The 22,871-nt window shown below is 36.1% G+C and overlaps 1 protein-coding gene across 1 annotated transcript in view; it reads right to left on the bottom strand.

The window, feature by feature from the left end:
- Nucleotides 1-2,345: 2,345 nt before the first annotated feature.
- Nucleotides 2,346-22,871, bottom strand: part of LY75 (lymphocyte antigen 75) — a 137,995-nt gene continuing 117,469 nt past the window's right edge. Inside the window, exons 35-39 of the mRNA XM_047085054.1 lie at nucleotides 15,714-15,824; nucleotides 9,317-9,433; nucleotides 8,507-8,680; nucleotides 7,161-7,187; nucleotides 2,346-3,012 (exon numbers count right to left, since the gene is read on the bottom strand). Of these exons, the coding sequence (XP_046941010.1) occupies nucleotides 2,810-3,012; nucleotides 7,161-7,187; nucleotides 8,507-8,680; nucleotides 9,317-9,433; nucleotides 15,714-15,824 (632 nt within the window). The 3' untranslated portion in view covers nucleotides 2,346-2,809. The remainder of the gene's footprint in view (nucleotides 3,013-7,160; nucleotides 7,188-8,506; nucleotides 8,681-9,316; nucleotides 9,434-15,713; nucleotides 15,825-22,871) is intronic.

Genomic DNA, 22,871 nt, shown 5'->3' with positions numbered 1-22,871 from the left:
GTTTTGTGCGTTCGAGCCCCGCGTCGGGCTCTGTGCTGACAGCTTGCTCAGCCTGGAGTTTTCTTTGGATTCTGTGTTTCCTTCTCTCTCTGCCCCTCCCCCACTCACTCGCTGTCTCTCAAAAATAAATGTTATTTTTTTTTTTATTTAGTAGAAAACATTCCATTGGTATGCAGTTTATTGTCATATTAAATGCTTAATGCCAGAGATACAGTGGCTTGAGCTTTATAGTATACTTTCAGTTCCGTAGTACCGCTTACTATTTCATATTTCAATATTGCATAAGCTTCTGATACCCTGTACGTGTGAATTACTTTTAAAACCATATAAACAGAAATAGACCATAGAGCACTCACTACAGAGAATGCAAATTCCTAGGAAAATGCAGTTTAATGTTATTCTCTCTAGATACCTGCCAAACGTAAGAATTTATACTGTCCTTATTAACCAAAACCAAGATGTTGAAGAAAGCAATTTATACATTTTGAATATAAGCATGGTTACGTTGATAATATTAAAAATATACATACAGACTTGAATGACCCAGTTTGCTGTTGACCACTGAATAGATGCAAAGGCCCTGTTACAGATGTTCTGATGTATGAAGAAATTAAGATTTAACACTTCACTAACCAGGGACCTCTAAGGACTTACTTGAAAAGTGAAATCAAATATGGAAAATTAAATCAGTTTAATGTAGCTGTTTTGTAAGAGCTGCCATTGGGTAGAAGTGATCAAAATGAACAAGAAAATTAGTTGTATGGGAGTTAAGTGGAAGGGGAGATTCTAGAGCAGCACTGTCCAGTAAAACTTCGTGATGATGGAAATGGAAATGCTCTGTAGTTTGTATTGCCTATTACGGTAGCTGCTACATGTGTTTGAGCATTTGAAGTGTGGCTGGTGCAACTGAGAAACTGAACTTTATATTTAATTTTAACATAAATAGCCACATGTAGCTTGTGGCTACCATATTGGATACTGTAGAAATCTGTGACTATTAGAGAAAGTTTTAAGGAAGAGTTAAGATCTTTGTTTTTAAATGGTAGAATTTGAATAGAAAAGGAAGGAATTCCAATCTGTTCACTATTAATAACTTACCAGGAATAAAATAGTATCCAAAAACTTAGAAATGTAAAGCTCTTACAGAGTGTAGTTGTTTTGTGTAATAAGGCTAGTGTAACATCTGTTCTTTTAGTACCACACAGCCATACCATATAGTCTTGTCAGCACTTTGTAGTTTTTCCTATGTCATTAAACAACAGTGCCATTAATTGTGATGAAGGAGGTTATTCGTAATGCCAGTGGACACATCGTGTAAGCTGGGACTTTGTTGCCATTGGTCAAGCTTGAGATAGTGTATCTCCCCATAAGAAAAGTTTTTCCCATAAGATAATTGATGAGACATTGGTTAGGGAGAGAGACTACTACTTTGAGCTTTCAGGGTTTCTAAATACAGTAAATATAATTTTATGTGAACTCCATATATTTATCTTTTCTAGTATTTTTAAGCTATAAAGAATGCTAAGGAAAATCACTCTTGATTCAGCTCTCGTTTTCATTTTTTACCCCCAGAAAGATTCTTCTCACCTTTGTCTTAAGATGTACAGAACATGTACTGAGAACTTTGAACATCACAACTACAGTAGTATGTAGTGTTTTTCTGCAGTTTTTGCTAACCTAGTTTTCATGTCCTTGAATGATAGTTCATCAGTGTTCAGGGAGCACTGACACACCTTATATAGGAACAGATCTGGAGGTAGAGAAGAAATATTCTTAAATAAAGGGGCTCTGTGATCAAAGCATTATCCTCACTGCCATCCACTTCCACACCTTCCTGGTATGGCTGTAATCCTTCTTGCTTCAAAAACTTTATAAAATTTCATTGACATTCTAACCATTTGTTATTAGTACAAAATAAGATTTCTTGTCCAAAGTGATGTTCTAAAAGTAATGAAATTTTAAAATGTGAAATATGGGGTGGTTAAAATCTAAAAAATGTTCTACATCTAACTCAAAAGGGAAGATAAAAATATTAGGGGAATTGTCTGCCACAGTAAATTGTAATGTGTGACGTCTTAACGTACAGGATCTTTTTAAAGGTATGTTTTCTCGGGGCGCCTGGGTGGCGCAGTCGGTTAAGCGTCCGACTTCGGCCAGGTCACGATCTCGCGGTCCGTGAGTTCGAGCCCCGTGTCGGGCTCTGGGCTGATGGCTCAGAGCCTGGAGCCTGTTTCCGATTCTGTGTCTCCCTCTCTCTCTCTGCCCCTCGCCCGTTCATGCTCTGTCTCTCTCTGTCCCAAAAATAAATAAACGTTGAAAAAAAAAATTAAAAAAAAAAATAAAGGTATGTTTTCTCATGTTTATTAATAAAAGAGCAAGACCTAGAAATTGGTTAAGACCTGGTGATTGCTAAAACTACAGTGGTAGGTGAGAGTTATTTTTGTTTTTGTTTTTTTTCCCAATTCTAACCTAAGGTGGTTCAACCAAATGGGAAGGAAGATAGAGCAGTAGACTGGGTTTTTATTTTTATCTACTTTACTACTTTGGGCTTTATTTAAACTTTTTTAAGTGAAAGGTACATTTAGGGAGGTGGTTAAAACTACCAAATTGTATTTATGATCATTCCTTTTTAAAAACTTCTTATGATGAACCTAAAGATCAGTTTTTGTCACGATTACATGAGAATAATGAATGTTACTGGAATAAGGAAATATACCATGAAAACTGATTTTGATCAAATTTTACATTAAAATCCTGTACAGGAAATCGCTGTCAACATTTGATGTCTTAATCTGAAATTTCCAAGATCTTAGTCAAATTGAACAGCATACTCATTTTCTTCTGCAACAACCAAAACACAGTCGTCGTTATAAGGTGATTGGGGTGCAGTTGAAAACACTGTGGTGAAACCAGAATCCAAATTTCTTTTGTACAGGAACCAAACGATTGCTCCCAAAACTGTCAAAATTACTGTGCTAGCAATCACCAAAGCTGATATTAAAATGTGGTTATCTGAAAAGGAAAAGACAAAAAAAAAAAAAATATATATATATATATATGGAAATCAGGACACCCAGTTGCTAGAACTGCACTTGGGGGGGGGGCATAAATACAGTTTCATCATGTAAATATTTGCCTATTAGAATTTCCCACACTGATGAGAAAAATAAAAAATTACACTTATTCGGATTTGTATTTGTTAGCTTGAATGACTGCCATTCTTAAGATTTTAAGTTTTATAATTCTCCATTCTAAAATGGAAATTACCTACACTTAAGGTATATCACGGTTCTACGTGTCTTCCTTGTATTTTACTTCCTAGTCTAAGACTTCCTATTTACTGCTCTTTTCAAGACTAGTTGTCTTTAGATACTTGTTTACATTAATGAAACTTACTGGTTCATCTGGCTTTTGGCATTTAAAATTTATCACTGAGAAAAAACAAGAATGGCAGTGAATTATCTCCCTTTTTCTATTCAAGTAACTATATATATATATGTGTATTCCTGAAGTAATTACAACCTTGCAGTCCTTGGCTACTGAAAACCCTCATAAACTTTCCATAAGTCAGTCAGTACAGGGAAATTAACTCAGTTTAGGAGTTAGGAGGAAGAAAATGGCCACTAAAAGGAAAATTCTCTCCTTTTTGATCTTTAAAGTTTGTAGCAGTCACAGTTTGGTAAGGTTTGGGGTGTATTATTTGTGTTGGACCTTTAGATGAAAACGTATCAAGAAAGCCAGGCAAATAGTTGCACAGTCTTATGAAATATTATTTTTTAATGAATTCAAAGACAACTTTGTTGCTAGTTCTTTCAACAACTCCTGATAAGATTTTGAGAACCATCATAAACCTACATACACTTTTGTACGTAAATCTCTATGTATCCTTTTATATTCTACTCGGTAAATATCCTTCCCCCTCACCCAAATATACACGTGCAAATGTTCTACAAGATATGTGTCAGAAAATACTGTGCTCCTCCTGTCCCACTGCCACTCACCCTGAATTCCCATTCATCAAAGCCATTCCTTTTAAGATTATTTGCCTCCATACTTATAAATAACATACTTACACGGCTTTTCTTGATTTAATTTTTTAATGTGAAATACACATAACAAAATACCATCTTAACCATTTTTAAGTTCATAGTTTTATAGCGTTAAGTACGTTCACACTGATGTGCTGTCACCACTGTTTCTCCACAGAATTCTTCATCTTTCAAACCTGAGAAACTGTGTAAACAGTAATGCCCCATTCTTCCCTCATTTTATTCCTTGTCAACCACCATTCTACCTTTTGTAGGTCCACTACTCCAGGTATCTCAGATCACTGGAATCACCAAGTATTTGTACTTTTGTGACCAGCTTATTTCACTTAGCCTAACTAATGTCTTCCAAGTTTGTGCATGTTGTAGGATGTGTCAGAATTGCCTTTTTAAGGCTAAATAATGTTCCATAGTGTATATGTCATGTTCTACTTACCCATTCATCTGTTGATGGACACTTGGGTTGGCACCTTCCACTTCTTGGCTATTGTGAATAATGCTGCTATGAACATGAGTGTACAAATCTTTGATACCTCTTTTCATTCCTTTTGCGTATATACCCAGAAGTGGGATTGCTGCATCGTAGGTATTTCTATTTTTAGTTTTTTGAGAATTTATCATTACTGTTTTCTGTACCATTTGAAATTCCTATCAATAGGGCACAACTGTTCCATTTTCTCCATATCCTTGTCAATACTTGATTTCTGTTTTTTGTTATTATGTGTATATATGTTTGTGTGTGTATGTGTGTGTGTTATATATATATATATATATATATATATATATATATATTTTTTTTTTTTTTTTGGTAGCCAACCTAATGGATGTGAAGTGGTACTCTGCTTGATTTTTAGTTTTTTTTTTTTTTAACGTGTATTCACTTTTGAGAGAGCATGAGCAGGGAAAGGGCAGAGAGAGGGAGACACAGAATCGGAAGCAGGCTCCAAGCTGTCAGCACAGAGCCCGACGCAGGGCTTCAACCCACCAACCGCAAGATCATGACCTGAGCCGAAGTCGGACGCTCAACCAACTGAGCCACCCAGGCACCCTGCTTGATTTTATTTTTAAGCTCTGTGCCAACATGGGGCAACTCACTACCCCGAGATCAAGAGCCAAGTGCTCTACCAGCTGAGCCAGCCGGATGCCCCTTTGGTTGATACTTTAAGGTATTTATTCCTCCTATTGAAGAGTGAGAACTTAATTCTCCAATATACACACGAATTCTCAAACACTCCTTTCCTCTTCCATCACAGTTATAGCAAGCCCCAAATTAGAAAATCTACATCTGACAATGCCAATCCAGAATTTTTAAAAACAAAAAAACTACCAATTTAGAAGGTAACCCAATAAAAAATAAGGACAAAAGACTTGAATAGGCATTTCGCAAAACAATGAAATGGCTAATAAAAGTGCTCAACATTATTCACCAGGGAAATGAAAATCAAAATGATTACACACACCTGAATGGCTGAAATTAGATGGGAATTTCCATGGGATGGATGTGCAGTAGGAATGTAGCAGTTCAACCACTTTGAAAAATTACTTGGTAGTTTCTAACAAAGCCAAACATATTAGCTACCCTATTGACCTTGCAGTTCTTCTCTTTGGAATATACACAAGGAAAATGAGAAAATAGGTCCAAATGAGGATGTTCATAGGCTGTTCTATCATTTTAATACCAAACGAGAAATGATGCATATATACGTAATAGGAAATTGGACAAATTGTGATACATTTACAAAGTACTATACAACAGTAGAATAAGTACAATATATACGTAACATGGATGGATCTAAAAAAATTCTTGAGTGAAAAAAGCCAGTAGAATTCTATCTATGTTCTAAACCAGCAACTCTAACCTATGGTGATAGAACTCAAAATAGTGGGTAACTCTGGGAGAGATGATGGTAGGGGATACAATTATTGGTAATGGGCATGAAGGAAATTTTTTGGTGTAACCTGTTCTTGCTCTATCTTGATTTGAGAGGTAGTTACCCAGGTATATCCAGAGGCAACCATCAAACTGTACACTTAAGATTTGTGCATCTTATTCACACCTCAAAGAGATTAAAAATTATGCTACCAATTGGCAAAAAAATACAGAATTTTTAATAGACATGTTTCTGGGAATGCAAAACAGTACAATTCTAAAACCATGTTATCGATCAAAGTTCTACATCCACTTTTCAAATCCAACATTTGCATTTCAGGGAATCTAATCTTTAAATAATGTATTTGTGCAAGTAGATTCATTCACTGCAGCACTGTAATGTTTGGAAACCAGCCAATAAGGGTCTGGAGCTGGTTTATATCCATAAAGAGATATACGGAAGAGTATGTGTTGTCGATACCTAGAATCTATTAGTGAATAAAAGGGCAAAGTAAGTCTTATATCTCAATTTGCTGATCTTGGCAAAAGAAACACAGTTAAGAAACTGAGCTGGTGCCCAATAAGGATAAAAGTAGAATAATGTAGACAGGGGCAAGATGGGAGACGGACTTTTCAGCATTTGCCTTACTATTTTGCTTTTTCAACCATGTTAATATATTACCTGTTCTTTCAAAAAAATATGCATTTAGGGGCACCTGGGTGGTTCAGTCAATTAAGTGTCCAACTCGATCTCAGCTCAGGTCATGATCTCACTGTTCCTAATAAAGCCCCACATCTGGCTCTGCTGACAGAGCAGAGCCTGCTTGGGATTCTCTCTCCCCTCTCTCTCTGCCCCTCCATTCATGCACACAGGCTCTCTCAAAGTAAATGAACTTTAAAAAAAAATGCATTTAGTAAACCCTTAAGACAGATCCTTAAAGAACTATAATTATAAGGTCAAAGTTTTTTAAACAAAAGATTGCAGACTCATTTCCCACAAAAAAGGGAATTCAATGGGCAAATACAATTTGGGATTTTAAAAAATTCATACATATTTGCAGTTACCATATTTAGGATGTCAAGTCTTATTACTAAGTTGAGATCTTTCTAAATTCTTATAAAAGTTGTTCCACTTTATAAAATTATATAATTAATTTTAAGGAGGTCTTTAGTAATATTTTGACATTAGAATCTTAATGTATTTTTACTTGTGGGAAGATTTTTAACAAAAGACCATTACTTACCTGATAAATATTTCTTTTCATATGGGACTAAAATGCAAAAGAAAATGAAAATTAAAATTCAAGCATGTATACTTTATTCTAAGTTTGCCTTTAAACACTTTCAAAATAGTTGAAAATGAAATTTAGTAGCTTAATATCCCTATTTCTATTGCTTGGTCAATTGTTTTCCATTTTGAACAAAGTTGTTTTTTGTTTCTTTTTTTTTAAAGATGTAGAGGTCTAACAGTGTATTAGCTTGGTTGGTGGAGAAATAATAAGGAAACTCAAAGTGATGAGGTGAGGAAAATAATTTTTGTTAGAGGCTCTATAGAAGACAAACCTAATAAAATTGAAGTATACAACTGTGACCCCATTAGTATGGATTTGCTCACTATTTCTGATGTTTCAGTTATAGTTTAATTAAAAATTTGGTTTATATAAATGTGCCCTGATACTTAGTACATGAAAAAAAATTTTTTTTAATCCAATAAATATTGGAAGTGGAATTCTACTACCATAAAACTGTGATAAATTTAATATAATCAACTGTAGTTAAGAACTCTGCTGAGGCATACAAAAAAAAATCAAAAGGGGAAAATAATTTTGGTTTACAGTTGAAGTAGAAGGGGGGAAATACTAAAGATGCAAAGTGGAGAAATGGCTGTCATGTTTCAAGTATCCTAAAATCATATTTTGAAATTTTAAATGTTTTTAATAAATTTTTTCTGAAACTTGGAACATGCTTTGATGTTTAACAATAACATCAAAATACTGTTGTGGGACATAATAATTTTGTCCATTAGAAAGCATTCTGAAGGGGAAGAGGGGACGGCCAGAGCCCAGGGGTGGTGGTTGGAAGGGCAGGGGCCAGGTTCAGAGCTTGCACCTCAGGATTGTGGTGGGGAGAAAAAGCATTCTGATGGGTCAGAAGAAAAATTACATTTTAGTCCAGAGTAAGTTATTGACTACAATGCAGTTTTTCTTCATTTGCCTAAACAAAGGATGTTAGTACCTGTACAAGGTCAAATTCTTTAAACATTAGCTAGAACTCTGGAATCAGACATGAGTAGCGAATCCAATAACATGCAAGGAGGCTATGATAATTCCTTTGAACAAGAGAAGAAATTTCTGACCTCTTGCAGGCTCTAAGAATAAGCAGATAGAATGAAAGTATGCCTGGTTCACATGAGAATTATATTGGACTTCCAAAAGATTTGGGAGCATAGCATCCTAATTAATATATTCTGAAGTCTTTCTTACTCCCTCTAATTTATTGAGGCATACTTGTCTCAAAAATTTTTATTTTAAAACCAGCCCTACTTTCCCCACCCCTCTAGAAATGGAAAAAAGTTTTCAGTTATACTTACTAGCTGCTTTACAAAGGGTTCCTTCCACAGAAGAAATTTCACAATTTCCTTTTTTCCATTCACCTGTCTTGGTGTGCAAAAAGGCACAGGTGTCAACTAGATCCTCACCATCTTCTTGGTCTGTCCATTTATCAAATGTCATATTTGACTTATCAAACCACTTGAAACTTGCATCTGTCAGTTAAGAATATTTTTATCATTATGACAGTGTTAAATGGAGTTAAAAAGAAAGCCTAAGAAAAGGATCTGGGATTAAAGGTGGAAAATTACTAAGATATGTCTGCTCAAAACTTTTAGTTGTAGCATTTAAATTAGGAGGAATATATCTTGTGTACCAGCAAATGAGAGGTACTGGCTCAAAGAGGTTCTATGGAAGATCCTGTTTTTGAAAATAATAAAAACATTTTCTTGGGGGAAATAGCCAAGAAAATTAAAATATTAATAGTAACCTTAGTAGTTTCATTTCATTAATAATGCATGTACTTTCTGTTTCCTACAGGGACAATAAATACATTTACATAATATAACCTTGATAGTTCAATCTAGCGATACCCTACAGTTGACACATTTATGACACTACCATATTACAAAAATGCTGAGCCTAGAACCATATTTTAATCCGGACAAAAGAAACACAGCTGCTCAGGAAAGAGTTGCAGTATAGGTCATAGGTGCAAACTGAAAATAGAATACCCAGAGACTACAGGAAACATCAACTTGAACTACAGAACTGAAGAATCTCAAAGTTACCAGTTTTGTTACCATTAAAAAAAAAAAAAAGTGGTTTCCTACAAGGTAAATATTACTTACCATCTGTGTCAAAAAACATGCCTAGTAGGATATCATCTGGGCCTTTCCATTGCTTTTTCAAAGTCTCCAGTATAAAAGCATTTTCTTCTTCATTATGTATGCTTACCATGTCTGCTCCTGAAATTATTTTTAGGTAGAAATAAAGTTACCATGTTTCCAGAATCCATGCAGATCACAGGAATTATATAAAAATTATGCATTATAATACATTTACCATAATGTATTATACTTTCACACCTTTTTAAGTTTCAGCTTGAGAATATGCAGAGTTTTGAAGAGACAATATATTCATGAGTAAAGTGATGTGATAAATTGAGCACAACAATTTTATATTCTCATTTCATTTATGTAGAGTTGGTAATTTACAGACAAGGGAACAAAACATCACGGGAGGCTTCAGCAATAGAACATATTTTCTGCATCTCTCAACTTTCCTTTTTCCCATCACCTCTTCCTCAAGCAACCACGGTTTCTCCTTTGTTTACTAGTGTAGGGAGGAGAAGCTCTGACCAAATCTAGGAGAACTGAAAACTATGAAGTCAACTTGCCAGAACAGTTGCAAGATGTGAAATTAAGCAACAGTCTCTGACTTGCCTCATTTAACTGGCCTTCGTGTGCCTGCTGCCCAAAGCCTTACATGTACATATTCTGTGGTCTTTAGAAAATTCCTGGTTAAGGAAAATGATCAATAAAAGAGGTCTATCATTGGATAGTTAATCACACTTTCATGTGATTCAAGAGTAAAGAGCAGCAGCGATCTATATTTTATATCTCCCATACATTAGCTTTTGTGGTTCTTAAAGTCTATAAGCTACATATACATACAAGCATCCTATAAATATCAGGAGTAACTACTTTTCCAAGAGATATTTAACCCTGTTTCCTTACCTAGACAAAGATTCTCTTGCAAATTAAAAAGCATTTCACTGTCTTAATTGGATAATACTTTAGAGAAAATGCTAGTAGAGTTAGTTCCTTTCATGATATTCTGTTTTTTCAAGTGAAGACAGTTGAATAAATGATGACATCAAGGCTTGTGCTCAAAGCAGCCAGAAAGCTGGCAGGGAGGATACATCTAATCCCTGGGTGTAAGACAAAAAAAAAAATAATAATAATAATGTAACAGCCTTTCAGGTGTACTCAGCTAAATATGGAATATAACACAAAAATAATAAACATAGGACTTCTCAGCCTCAGTAATTTAGAGGTAACAATTTTCCCATTTTCCAATGATGTTGGTCCTACGTATATTTTACAGTGTGGAGACTTTCTGTACTATAACTAATGCAAGTACATGGAGAAATAAGGTACTCTTGCCTACTATTACATTCTTCCAAAATCATCCAAACTTAACAAAGTCTCCTGAAAATTCCAGAATATTGTCTTAGTTCAGTGGTTCTCCACCTTGAGCATGCATCAAAATCTGGAGGGCTTCCAACTGGAATGAGATGGGGCCTGAGAATTTACATTCCCAACAAGTTCCCAGGTGATGCTGATGCTGCTGATCCAGGGACCATCCTTTGAGAATTACAGGTGGCTTAAATTGTAGGCTACTATATGACATCACTCTAAAGTTGATAATCCTTTGTAATAAGTTAACAGTTAAATGGAAAAGACAGAGCTACTATGTACTGATATACTAAGAAAAATTTTTATTAAATGATTACTTTTATATCTTAAAAGAAGCTTACCAAAAAAAACCCCAATAAATTTAACAATAGGGGAAAAGAAAATTACTATAGGGCCAAAAAGTCTCCCCTAAACCATACTGGATTGTTAGAGAAGAAAATCACAAACCAGGCAGACTGCAGCTCTATTATAAATAAAGAAGCCAACACCTTAATGGAAGAAAAATAATTGTTTCAAGACTGTAAAAGACAGTTCACCCTCACAGAAGGAAATCTAACAAAAGAAATGTGTGAGAAATGCAATCTCACTGGTAAAGAAATGAAAATTAAATTAAGCAGCCTTTCAGACTTCTAGATTAAACAGTGTTGGCCCTGGGTATAACAAAATAGAAACTCATAAGTGGTTAGGTGGAGTAAAAATTAGTACAACCTTCTTGGAAACAATATGGCAAGATGTGTCAAAAGCCCCTAAAAGGGCACGTATTTGACCCAGCAATCATTGGCTCTGTGCTCAAATAGACACAATCATTAATGTTCACCACATGTTTGTGACACTGAAAGATTGCAAATAATTCAATAGCCAATATTAAAGGATTAATTAAATCAATTATGGCATTTCTATATACTGGATTAATACACAGTTATTAGGAAATATGCATTACATTTTTGCTGCCACAGACATCTTTAATGGAAAATGCAAATTACGGGACAGTTTGCCAAATATGATCCCTTTTTTTACATATTAAAAAAATAGCTGGGACGCCTGGGTGGCTCAGTAGGTTAAGCACCCAACTTCAGCTCAGGTCATGATCTCACAGTTCGTGAGTTCAAACCCTGCATAGGGCTCTGCACACTCAGCACAGAGCTACTTCGGATCCTCCCTCTCTCTCTGCTCCTCCCCCTCTGGTACTCTCTCTCAAAAACAAACATTAAAAGGCACACTGCATTTAAAAAAAAAAGAAAAAAGTATTTATTAATATAAATTTGCCTGGGGTGAAATGTCTAGGATATTTAACCAAAATGTTAACAATCATTACATTTCCTTATTAGGGTGGTGTGATTTAGGGTGATTTTGCTATATGTTTAAAATATTTGCTCATGTATTTTTCTAAGTTTTTTAATAGTGATTGTGCATATTACAAAGAACTTTTAAAAGAAAAATCAGATAACAATACTTTAATCCAAAGTTAGGATTCGGCAAGGCTCTCTGAGTCATATCTCCATTTTGAAAAACTCTATGATGGTTTTCTTATCATTTCCAGCTGCCTGCCTGTTCAATGTCGCACAGACTTTTAATTTGTTTCACCCTGACACTTGTACTCACTTGTAAAATGTGACCAAAATACCACTCTAGAAAAATTCTCAAGGGAAGTATTTAACTAGGTTATAGTTTTGGCTTAAGTGTTCAGAGAGGAGTTTTTCATCCTTTTCTTTGACCTTGTGGAAGCCAAGGGAACTTTAATGATTCTTAACATTGTAATCTAATTAAATACTGTATAAACTTAAATTACTGTGTCAGGCAAATAAGACACACTTTCATTTTCTTTAACAAATGACAGGGTAAGTCCCTGGAGAATGCATGTGCTCAAGAAAAATTTTTTTACAGTGCATTACCAGTGACACTACCTGCTGAGATATAATATGGGTCTTCAATTCTTTTTATAGCTAGTGACATATCTCACAAATCACAAAAAAGAAATATTGAAAATATTTATTTTTTCTATTATAATGATAACATAAATTAAAGGTAAATGTTGCAAAATAAGAAAAATGTTAGCCTCTCACAATTATTTACCTAAATGAATAAGGATACCAAAAATAAGGAGAGGTAATATGAAGTAAATTATACAAAACACTGGGAATATTTCCAAAGATAGCTCACTGCAGCACAAAAGGTAACAAATCACTTGTTTTCTAAACCCCTAATGACGGGTTTAACATACGATTTTGTATAGCTGGCAAGATTTTATAAATCCCAATGTAAATACTGTAGTATTATACCTTATGCTTTTTCTTCTTCATACATAGCAAACACTGAATTTATGTCTACCTACGACTCTTAACCAAAACACTGGTGTAGCCAAAAATAAATACCAGTGTTATTAACTAATTTTAGCTAATTTTCTGATTCATTAATGAACTGGGTATTTCCAGAGTAGAAACAAATATAGAGGATTTTCAAATAAATGGTAAGGTAAAGAGAAATGTATGAGAAATTTTTAAAAATCCCATCAGTAAGACAAACTGAATTTATAGATTTTTAACTGGGGAAAAGAGATATTTTTCTTTAGACACAAGATAAATTTTATAAGCAAATTTGAATATAACAATTTAAAATTCCTGGGGCCTCTGGGTGGCTCAGTCCATTAAGCATCCGACTTCAGCTCAAGCCATGATCTCATGGTTTGTGGGTTCGAGCCCCACATCGGGCTCTGTGCTGACAGCTCAGAGTCTGGAGTCTACTTCAGATTCCGTGTCTCCTCTCTGTCCCCCTTCCCTGCTTGTGTTCTCTCTCAAAAATAAATAAACATTTTAAATTCCTTAGTGGCTGCCCTGCTTGAACAAGTAGAGTTAATGGACTCCAGAACAAGCAATCAAGGTCAAATCACAAAGTTTCTGGCTGTTTCCAATTCTGTTTTGCTTTGCTAAAGAAAAAATGGCAACCAGTAGTAATTTTGCCTCTGTAAAGTAAGCATTTGCTTAATTGCTAAAGATAAGTAGTAAAACTGGACAGTGAATTCTGACATAGTGGTTCATACAGGCTAGTAAGAGTGTAATAGGTCTTTTCAAAATTCTATTGAAATAACAGACATTTCAATAATGTCTGTTATTGAAATCTACATTATACCTAATATAAGTATTTTTTAAAAAGATAGAAAATTGTTATAGGGGAAGTCCCATTTGAAAAAATGCCTATTATTCAATTTTTGAAAAAATATTTATTTTGATAGTGTGTGAGCAGCTGATGGGCAGAGAGAGAGAATCCTAAGCAGGCTCCACGCTGTCAGCACAGGGCCTGCCTGACTCGGGGCTCAAACTCACAAACCGTGAGCTCATGACCTGAGCTGAAATCAAGAGTCAGATGCTTAACCGACTGAGCCACCCAGGCAGCCCTCAACTTCCTTAAAATGAAACCATACTGGTAGATTCGAAATGTCTTGTTTTCAAAGAGCCAATGTTCAACACCATTTGGCAGGTATGAGTTTTTCAAAGGGAAACAATATGCATTGAGTACTACATGGCACTTACCAGGATTAAAAATCTCTATGCTTACATTCACTCCTTCTATGATAAGTGAATATGATTTAATATTCTTCCAAAATGTTGTATTGGTCGGTTGTTAGATTTTTTTTTTTTAAGGTAAAGGGCATTTCTAAATGCTGGAGTTACTGATGAGTCTAAGATAAAATTTAATGAAATAATCAAGAGATTTTAGATCTCATGCAGTAATAAAAAACACCTCTAAAGAATCAAGGACTCTCCTATCACCATCACAGGTATTTCAGTTGAAAAAGTTACTAGTTCACATCCTAGTTTCAGTTTGAACTTCCAAGTATCACAACAGTTAGAGACAACAACAAGGATGCACTTTGGGCCAAACAGCCAAACATATAAAGAACACCCAAGCACACCTTTTTAAAAATACCATTTTTATTTAAAATATTTCACAATGTGAAGTTGTAAATATATTTTCTGGAGAACACTGAATGTATCTGCTAGCAAATAGCCTTTTTCTCTTTTTTCTTTCTCTTTCTTTCTTTCTTTCTTTCTTTCTTTCTTTCTTTCTTTCTTTCTTTAATTTTTTTTTATTTTGAGAGAGAGAGAGAAAGAGAGCATGAGCAGGAGAGGGGCAGGGAGAGAATCCCAAGCAGGCTCTGAGCTGTCAGCGCAGAGCCAGAGGTGGGGCTTGATCTCACGAACGATGGGATCATGACCTGAGCTGAAATCAAGAGTCAGACAGTCAACAGACTGAGGCACCCAGGCGCCCTTCTCCTTTTTGTTTAACATACATTTCTTTACCACAGTTTCACTTCATGGTCCCATTTGACTTCTGCCCACACTACATACCTGAAACAGCACTTTCAAGGCAGAATAACAGAGTGTTCTGTTAGACCTTGCTAGACCCTGGTTTAAATCCTGGCTCTGTCACTTACTACCTGTGTGACCTTGAACAAATAAACTGCACTTAGTTTGTCCCGTTGATAAAAGGAGGATAATAAAAAAACTACCTGACAGGTTTGTTATGTTCATTAAAGCCAGGTAAAAGTATATGGTGTGCCTAAGCACAGTGCCTGGCACCGAGTATGCACATTAAATGGACACTGCTGTTGCTAAGTTTCTGGCACAAAGCTTTGGACAGTACTGGCTAACAGCTGTCTCCCAACTCAAAGGTTAAGTATATGCCCAATTCCATTTATGGCTTATGTATTATACAATAAAAATGGTCCATTTATTACAGGGACCCAGGTAAAAGCGAGATATGACAAAACTATTTGTTTATTTTTGAGAGAGAGCGAGCGAGCGAGCATGCAAGCGGGGGAGGAGCAGAGAGAGAGGGAGACACAGAATCTGAAGCAGGCCAGAGACTCCGAACTGTCAGCACAGAGCCCGATGTGGGGCTCAAACTCACAGACAACAAGATCATGACCTGAGCCAAAGTTGGAAGCTTAACCGACTGAGCCACCCAGGTGCCCTGACAAAACTATTTTTTCAAGGAATTAGTCAACACTATTTAAAGACTGTGAAAAAAAAAGGAATGAACTCCTTACCATGATCAGTACACTGATTTCTGACGTCCTCTATGCTTTCTACTTTGATGGCTTCTTGAAGAAAAATGTAACAACTGTCTTGGAACTGAACCCAGGTAGATGAAGGACAGTCTATATGGGAAAAAAGAAACCCTGTTAAATAACTTGAAAAGAATTCCATGAATTCCTAAAGATAGTAGATATTAAATTTTCAAAGAGAAAAAGAAAGGCAATATCCCTTGTTAATTTAGCAACAAAGCTCTCAGTCTTTGTCAAAAGAAATCGACTGCTGTGATGGGAATTTATTTTTTTCCATTCTATATATGGAAGAAGAGAAATGTGCCAATGATTCTCTTCTGATTTGACAGAACAAAGTTACAAGCCTTTAGGGTGTTTAGAAATTCAGACATGTAGATTACAGCATTATTACCAAGGCAACGAACTATCAAGAAAGACAACCAATAGAAATACAAGCTCTTTGTGAAGGTTGTCTTTGCAGTATGTAGTAACAATTTCAAAGTCTCAAGAGTTTATAAGACCTTTCTTAAAAATTATACTTCCAAGAACAGAGAACAAATTGCTAGATTATGAATATTCAGACACGTTTTCATATTGCACAGGAAAACAAGATTGATGTTCTTATGAATGTTTTTAGTTTAACACCTCATCAAAGCAGATTCGTTGAACTTAGTTCTGTGAAACAGAACCATCTCTCTTCCTCCATTGCTGCAAAGGGGAGTGGCACCTCTTTCGTCTCTTGATCTCTTTTCCTGTTCGTTATAAATGTGTACATCTGGGGGCGCCTGGGTGGCTCAGTCGGTTAAGCATCCGACTTCAGCTCAGGTCATGATCTCGCGGTCCGTGAGTTCGAGCCCCACGTCGGGCTCTGGGCTGATGGCTCAGAGCCTGGAGCCTGCTTCTGATTCTGTGTCTCCCTCTCTCTCTGCCCCTCCCCCGTTCATGCTCTCTCTCTGTCCCAAAAATAAATAAACGTTAAAAAAAAATTTAAATGTGTACATCTGTAAACCTTGGCTCTGGAATTTCATTACTATTAGAAGCAAAAGTAAAAGAGCTTGATTTCACTGGCCAGAATGGAGAAAACGGAGGAGGATTTTACTGAATTCCAGTGAATAAAAGAAGCATAAGGCATTAATCTTCCCTATTTCCTTAAGCCTCTATAGGGAAAATCACTATGATTTTTCCTGGTTTTATTTTTAAGTTTTGTTTGTAATTTTGGTATACACAAGTAAAAGAATCCCTTACTACAAAGATCAGGACTTAACCTCAGAGCTATGTTAATTTAAATTCAACAACTTGACTTTACTAAGCTCAGAATATAGCAAAGACCATTAGCTGTCCCCAGTACTTAACCTCAGCATTTCTTTTCTGGTGTATTTATTGAGTTTTATTTTGTCTCATTTCATTTCACTTCATTTCATTTCCATTTCATTATTTCATTTCATTTCATTTCCCTCAGTTTCTTATATAGCACAAAATACACGGCCACCAAGCTAAACTGTTTTCCAGTCTTCTAGTAACTTCTGGATAATGAGCTGTGAGCTGAAGTGAAAGGTGCAAAATTGCCTTTAAAAGTACTTTCAAAGTGTGTTCCCTGGATCATACTTCCCCTTTCCCACTGGCTAACGTGTACTCAGCCATCTTTAATCATATGAACAATGGAAACAGCCTAAGAAGAAGAAAGCAACAAGACAGAAGGATCCTACATGGAGCCATCATACCACACTTGGATTGTTACGAGACAGAAAACAAACTTCTATCTTGATAAGCCATTGTTAATTCAGGTCACTGTACAGCATGTGGGTCAGTATTCTAAATAATACCACAGGTTACTTAAAATTGCCTCCATGGTGAGACCTGAATTTTTCCTGGCCTCATACTGCTACATTTAGTAGTTAACTCATTCAAGATGGGGGTGCCTGCCTGGCTGACTCAGTTGGTAGAACACGTGACTCTTGATCTTGGGGTTGTAGGTTCGAGGCCCACGTTCAGTGTAGAGATTAAAAATAAAAAATAAATCATTCAAGATGTACTAGCATAAGGATAGGTGTCTCAAGATACAATTTATTTTATATACAGGTTTTTTCCTTCCTGCTGTTCTGTAAGTACTTGCATGACACCTGTGACTACCTTGGCTTGAACTCTGGTAGGAATCTAGAACTTTCTCATTGTGGTGGCTTAAAGGTAGTTGGTAGGGTATTTTAGCAACAGTTATATAATGAAACATTAAGTATAAAAAAAAAAAATCTGGCTGTAAAACTGTATGTGCAGTATGATCTCAGGAGTTAAAAAGCAAGAAGTCCAGAAAGGTTTAAGAATTGGAGAGGCCAGACACACATCTGTAGGGGAAGCGTTCAGGGAGGACCTGAAAACAGAATGTGTGGCTGAAAGTCTGTAGGTGGAGGAGCAATGCCCTTAGATCCTCTTCCTACGAAACAGTACTCAACCATCATACTTTCATTATATACCTTTGCTGCCCTCTTTGAAAGTCTGGTTCTTACTCAGAGGAACTTTTCTAGATTCACATATAAGTGAAATCATATAATACCTCAAGGTATTTTTAATTTCCTCTTTGATTTCTTCATTGACATTGTTTCATACCATGTTGTTTAGCCTCCATATGTTTGTGGGGTTTGGGGATTTTTTTACCTTTTTTTTTTTCTCTCTTGTATTTGATATCTAGTTTCATACCAGCTATGTTATCAGAAAAGATACTTGGGGCGCGTGAGTGGCTCAGTCAGTTGAGCAGCTGACTCTTGATTTCGGCTCAGATCATGATCTCAAGATTCCTGAGATCAAGCCCCACTGTCAGCACGGACCTTGCTTGGGATTGATTCTCCTTCCCTCTCTCTGCTCCTCCCCTGCTCACACACATGCTCTCTCTCAAAATAAATAAACATTTAAGAAAAGATGCTTGATATGATCTCAATCTTTAAATTTATTGAGACTTGTTTTGTGGCCTAACATGTGACCTAAGGTGAGAATAGTCCATCTGCATTTGAAAAGAATGTGGATTCTTCCCTTGGGTCTGTATGTATCTATTAAGTCCATGTGGTTTAATACGTTAAGGCCGCTGTTTTCTTATTGATTTTCTGTCTGGATGATATATTCACTGATATAAGTGGAATGTTAAAGTCCCCTACTATTATTGTATTACTGTCAATTTCTACCTTCATATCTGTTAATATTTGCTTTATATATTTAGGTGCTCATATGTTGGGTGTACAGATATTTGTAATTGTTATATTCTCTTGTTCGATTGATCTCTTTATGATTATGTAATGCCCTTCTTTGTCTCTTGTTAACAGTCTTTCTTTTAAAGTCAGTTTTGTCTAGGGGTGCCTACGTGGCTAAATCGGTTAAGCATCTGACTCTTGATTTTGGCTCAGGTCATTATCCCAGGGTTGTGGGATTGTGCCCTGCATCAAGCCCCATGTCAGGCTCTGGATCAGCTTGTGATTCTCTCTCCCCCACTCTGCCCCTTTCCCCTGCTTGTGTGCTCTAAATAAATAAGTAAATAAATAGTCTGTTTTGTCTAAGTATTGCTACCCAGCTTTCTTTCCATTTCCATGTAATATCTTTTTCCATTTCTTCACTTTCAGTCTATATGTTTCTTTAGGTCTGAAGTGAGTCTTATAGGCAGACTGTAAATGAGTCTTGTTTTGTTTTTGTTGAAGCTCTATGCCCAATGCAGGCTTGAACTCACAACCCCAAGATCAAGAGTCGCATGCTCTACCAACTGAGCCAGCCAGGTACCCTGGGGTCTTTTTTTTTTTTTTTTTTTTTAATTTATTTAGTCACCCTTTGTCTTTTGACTGGAACATTTAGACCATTTACATTTAAAGTAATTATTGATAGCTATGTATGTACAGCCATTTCGTTAACTGCTTTCTGGTTGCTTTTGTAGTTCTTTCTGTTCCTTCTTCTTTTGCTCCTTCCCTTGTGAAATGACTTTCTTTAATGTTATGTTTGGATTCCTTTCTCTTTACTTTTTGTGTATCTATTATAGGTTTTTGGTTTGTGGTTACCATGAGGTTCATACATAGAGCATCCTATGTATACAGCAGTCTATTTTAAGTTGATGGCTGCTTAAGTTTGAACACATTCTAAAAGCACTACATTTTGCTCTCTCCACATTTTATATCTGACATCTTATTTTACAACTTTTTATTTTGTGCATCCCTTACCTAATTATTGTAGATATAACTGACTTTACTACTTCTGTCTTTTAATCTTCATACTAGCTTTATAAGTGGTTGATCCACTACCCATACTAGACGTTTCCCTTTACCAGTGCATTTTTTTCTTTCAAAATCTTCTTCTATTTATGTTTTTTTCTGCCTAATGGAGTCCCTTTAAGGTTTCTTGTAAGGCCGGTTGAGTGGTGATGACATCTCTGCCCCTCCTACCCTTCCCAATGTGGCTTTTTCTTTCCATCTTTATCTGTGGAAGAGCTGCTCTGCTAGCTCTAGTCGTGCTCAAAGAGAGGGGATCTGTAGATCATTATAGCCGGGCCGGGTCCATGGGCGGAGCGGAGCTCCGGATCCTCCCACTCTGCCATCTTGATTCTCCTCCCTCTTTTTTCCTTGCATTTCTGTGTTACTAACTGGAATCATTTTCCATTTGTTTGAAGAAATCCCTTTGGTGTTTCTTTAACTACAAGTCTATTCTATTACAAACTCCTTCAGTTTTGGGGTTTTCTGTCAATATCTTTATACTGCCTTCACGGTTAAAGGATATTTTTGCAAATACGGAATTCTAGATTGTCAGCTTATCTTTCACTTAAGATGTCATTTTGTTGTTTTGGCTTCCATCGTTCCTATTGAGAAATCAGCTGTCTGATTGTTGCTCTTCCTGGCTGCGTTCAAGATCTTGTCTTTGTTTTTTAGCAGTTTGACAGTGGTATGCTTCATTTTTATTTTATTTATTTAAAAAAATTTTTTTAACGTTTATTTATTTTTGAGACAGAGAGAGACAGAGCATGAATGGGGGAGGGTCAGAGACAGGGAGACACAGAATCTGAAACAGGCTCCAGGCTCCGAGCTGTCAGCACAGAGCCCGACGCGAGGCTCTAACTCACGGACCGTGAGATCATGACCTGAGCCGAAGTCGGCTGCTTAACCGACTGAGCCACCCAGGCGCCCCTATTTTATTTATTTTTTGATGCTTATTCATTTTTGAGAGAGGGAGAGGGTGTGAGAAGGGGAAGGGCAGAGAGAGAAGGGGATAGGATTCAAAGTGGGCTCCATGCTGACAGCAGCGAGCCAGATGCAGGGTTCAAACTCACAAATCATGAGATCATGACCAATCTGACTGAGCCACCTAGGATCCCCTCTTTTTTTTTTTTTTTTTTTAATCCTGCTAACATTTCATTGCATTTATAGAATCTATGGCTTATTTTCAATGGTCTCTTTCAGAAAGTTCTGGGCCACTATCACTTCAGATAATGCTTCCATTTTCTCTCTCCTCTCTTGCTGGGACTCAAATTATGTTTATGTTAGACTTTTCACCATGTCCCATATGTTCCCTTTGCTCTTTTCTATATTTTTAATACTTTTGGCTTTCCATACTATAATCTTGTTCTTTCTGGTGTACTAATCTACTCCTTAGGTTTTAACAAATCAGCTGTTACACTCATCTATTGAGTTCATAATGTCAATGCTTCTTCAGTTATAGAATTCTAATTTGTTTATACTTTTATAGATTCTGGGTCTCTGTTAAAATTCTCAATTTTATGATCTATATTCTTAAACATATTACAGTTATTTTAAAGTCCATTTCTGATTACTCTAATTTCTGGGTTGCGTCTTGGTCTATTTTTGTTTCTTTTCCCTTTTGGCCTGTTTCTTATTCCTTGGTACATGACTGGATGTGTTTTGTTGTTGTTGCTGTTGTTGTTTTTTATTTTTTAAATCAATTACCAGACACTGTGTAGGAAAAAAAGCAGAGGCTCTAGATGATGTTATCCTCCTCTAGAAAGGACTCTAGTGGGAAGCTTGGGTATTGACATTTTAAAAAGAAGGAAATAACTTGAGCTACAACTCACAGGATAAAGGAGTTTGCCATATACAAAAAGAAAAAGAGAAAGAAATTCGAAAATAAAGGGAATATCATAAAAAGCACCCAGTAAAGGAGTGAAATATTTGTTGAATTAATGAAGTAGGCAGGTCTCTCCCTCCTACCAGATAATATTTCATGTATTAAGACATGAGAGACAAAACAGTCATTTCCAGAATGAAACTCAAATAGAAAGTCACAAGGGCAGGTACTATCAAATGCAAATTTTAACTTTCTTTTCCCTTTTTTTTTTTCCTTCTCCTACTTTCTTCTGATTCCTTTTGCTGCTCTTTCTTTCTCCTTATGAAATTAAAACAAAAACAAACAAACAAAAAAACCAACCTTAAATGGAAACAGACTCCATTACCCTATTTGATGACACCTGAGAGATCTTTACCTATCACTGGAAGTTCTTGGATCACAGGTTGAGAAATGCTGTCGTATTATTTCTACTCAAAGCTACACATAGTATTTTCTACTGATAATAAACTCAAGAATATAAAAATAGTTTTTGCAATACTGTTTATATGGAATAAAGGAACTCTATTAAAGTACACAAAAACATAATCAACACCCAGTAATGTAAGTTTACAAATTACTTCTTTGTATACTTGTAGTTCTTAGGCTTTATAAATGCTAATTCTGCTCTCCACATCATCTATTGATTAAAGTATACTCTCATTTCGGAGGCAGCTCATGTGTGAATTCTCTGTGAAGTGTCCAACCCTCATCTTCCTGTATGTAGCCTCTTTCTCCTCTGAACTTCTACAGGACTTTGCACTACACTACATATGAGAGGCCTTTTTGGTTTCAAGAACAAAAGACTTGTTCAGGTTACCCCAAATGATAGACATGATAAGGATACAAGGGATAATAAGAAATCTGAAGATTCTATCTCAGCAAATAGGCTTCATAGGGTTCTTATACCAGGAACTCCCTTGAGCTGCTACCCAGCCTAGAATAGTCATCCTTCATTACCTCTTTTGATTAGTTGAGGTTAGGGCAGTGAGGGTAAAATGGCACAAAACATGGGGACCTATGCATAAGAACCACAGATAGCCATTCTTCTTGGAAAAAGGGGCTGTTACCCTTTGATGACCGACA

The sequence above is a fragment of the Lynx rufus genome, unplaced genomic scaffold, assembly GCF_022079265.1.
Source record: "Lynx rufus isolate CCGP_SWC_20201006 ecotype Redwood Valley unplaced genomic scaffold, mLynRuf1.p SCAF_2, whole genome shotgun sequence".
Classification (NCBI taxonomy): Eukaryota; Metazoa; Chordata; class Mammalia; order Carnivora; family Felidae; genus Lynx; species Lynx rufus.
This window is presented reverse-complemented; position numbering and strand designations above follow the sequence as displayed.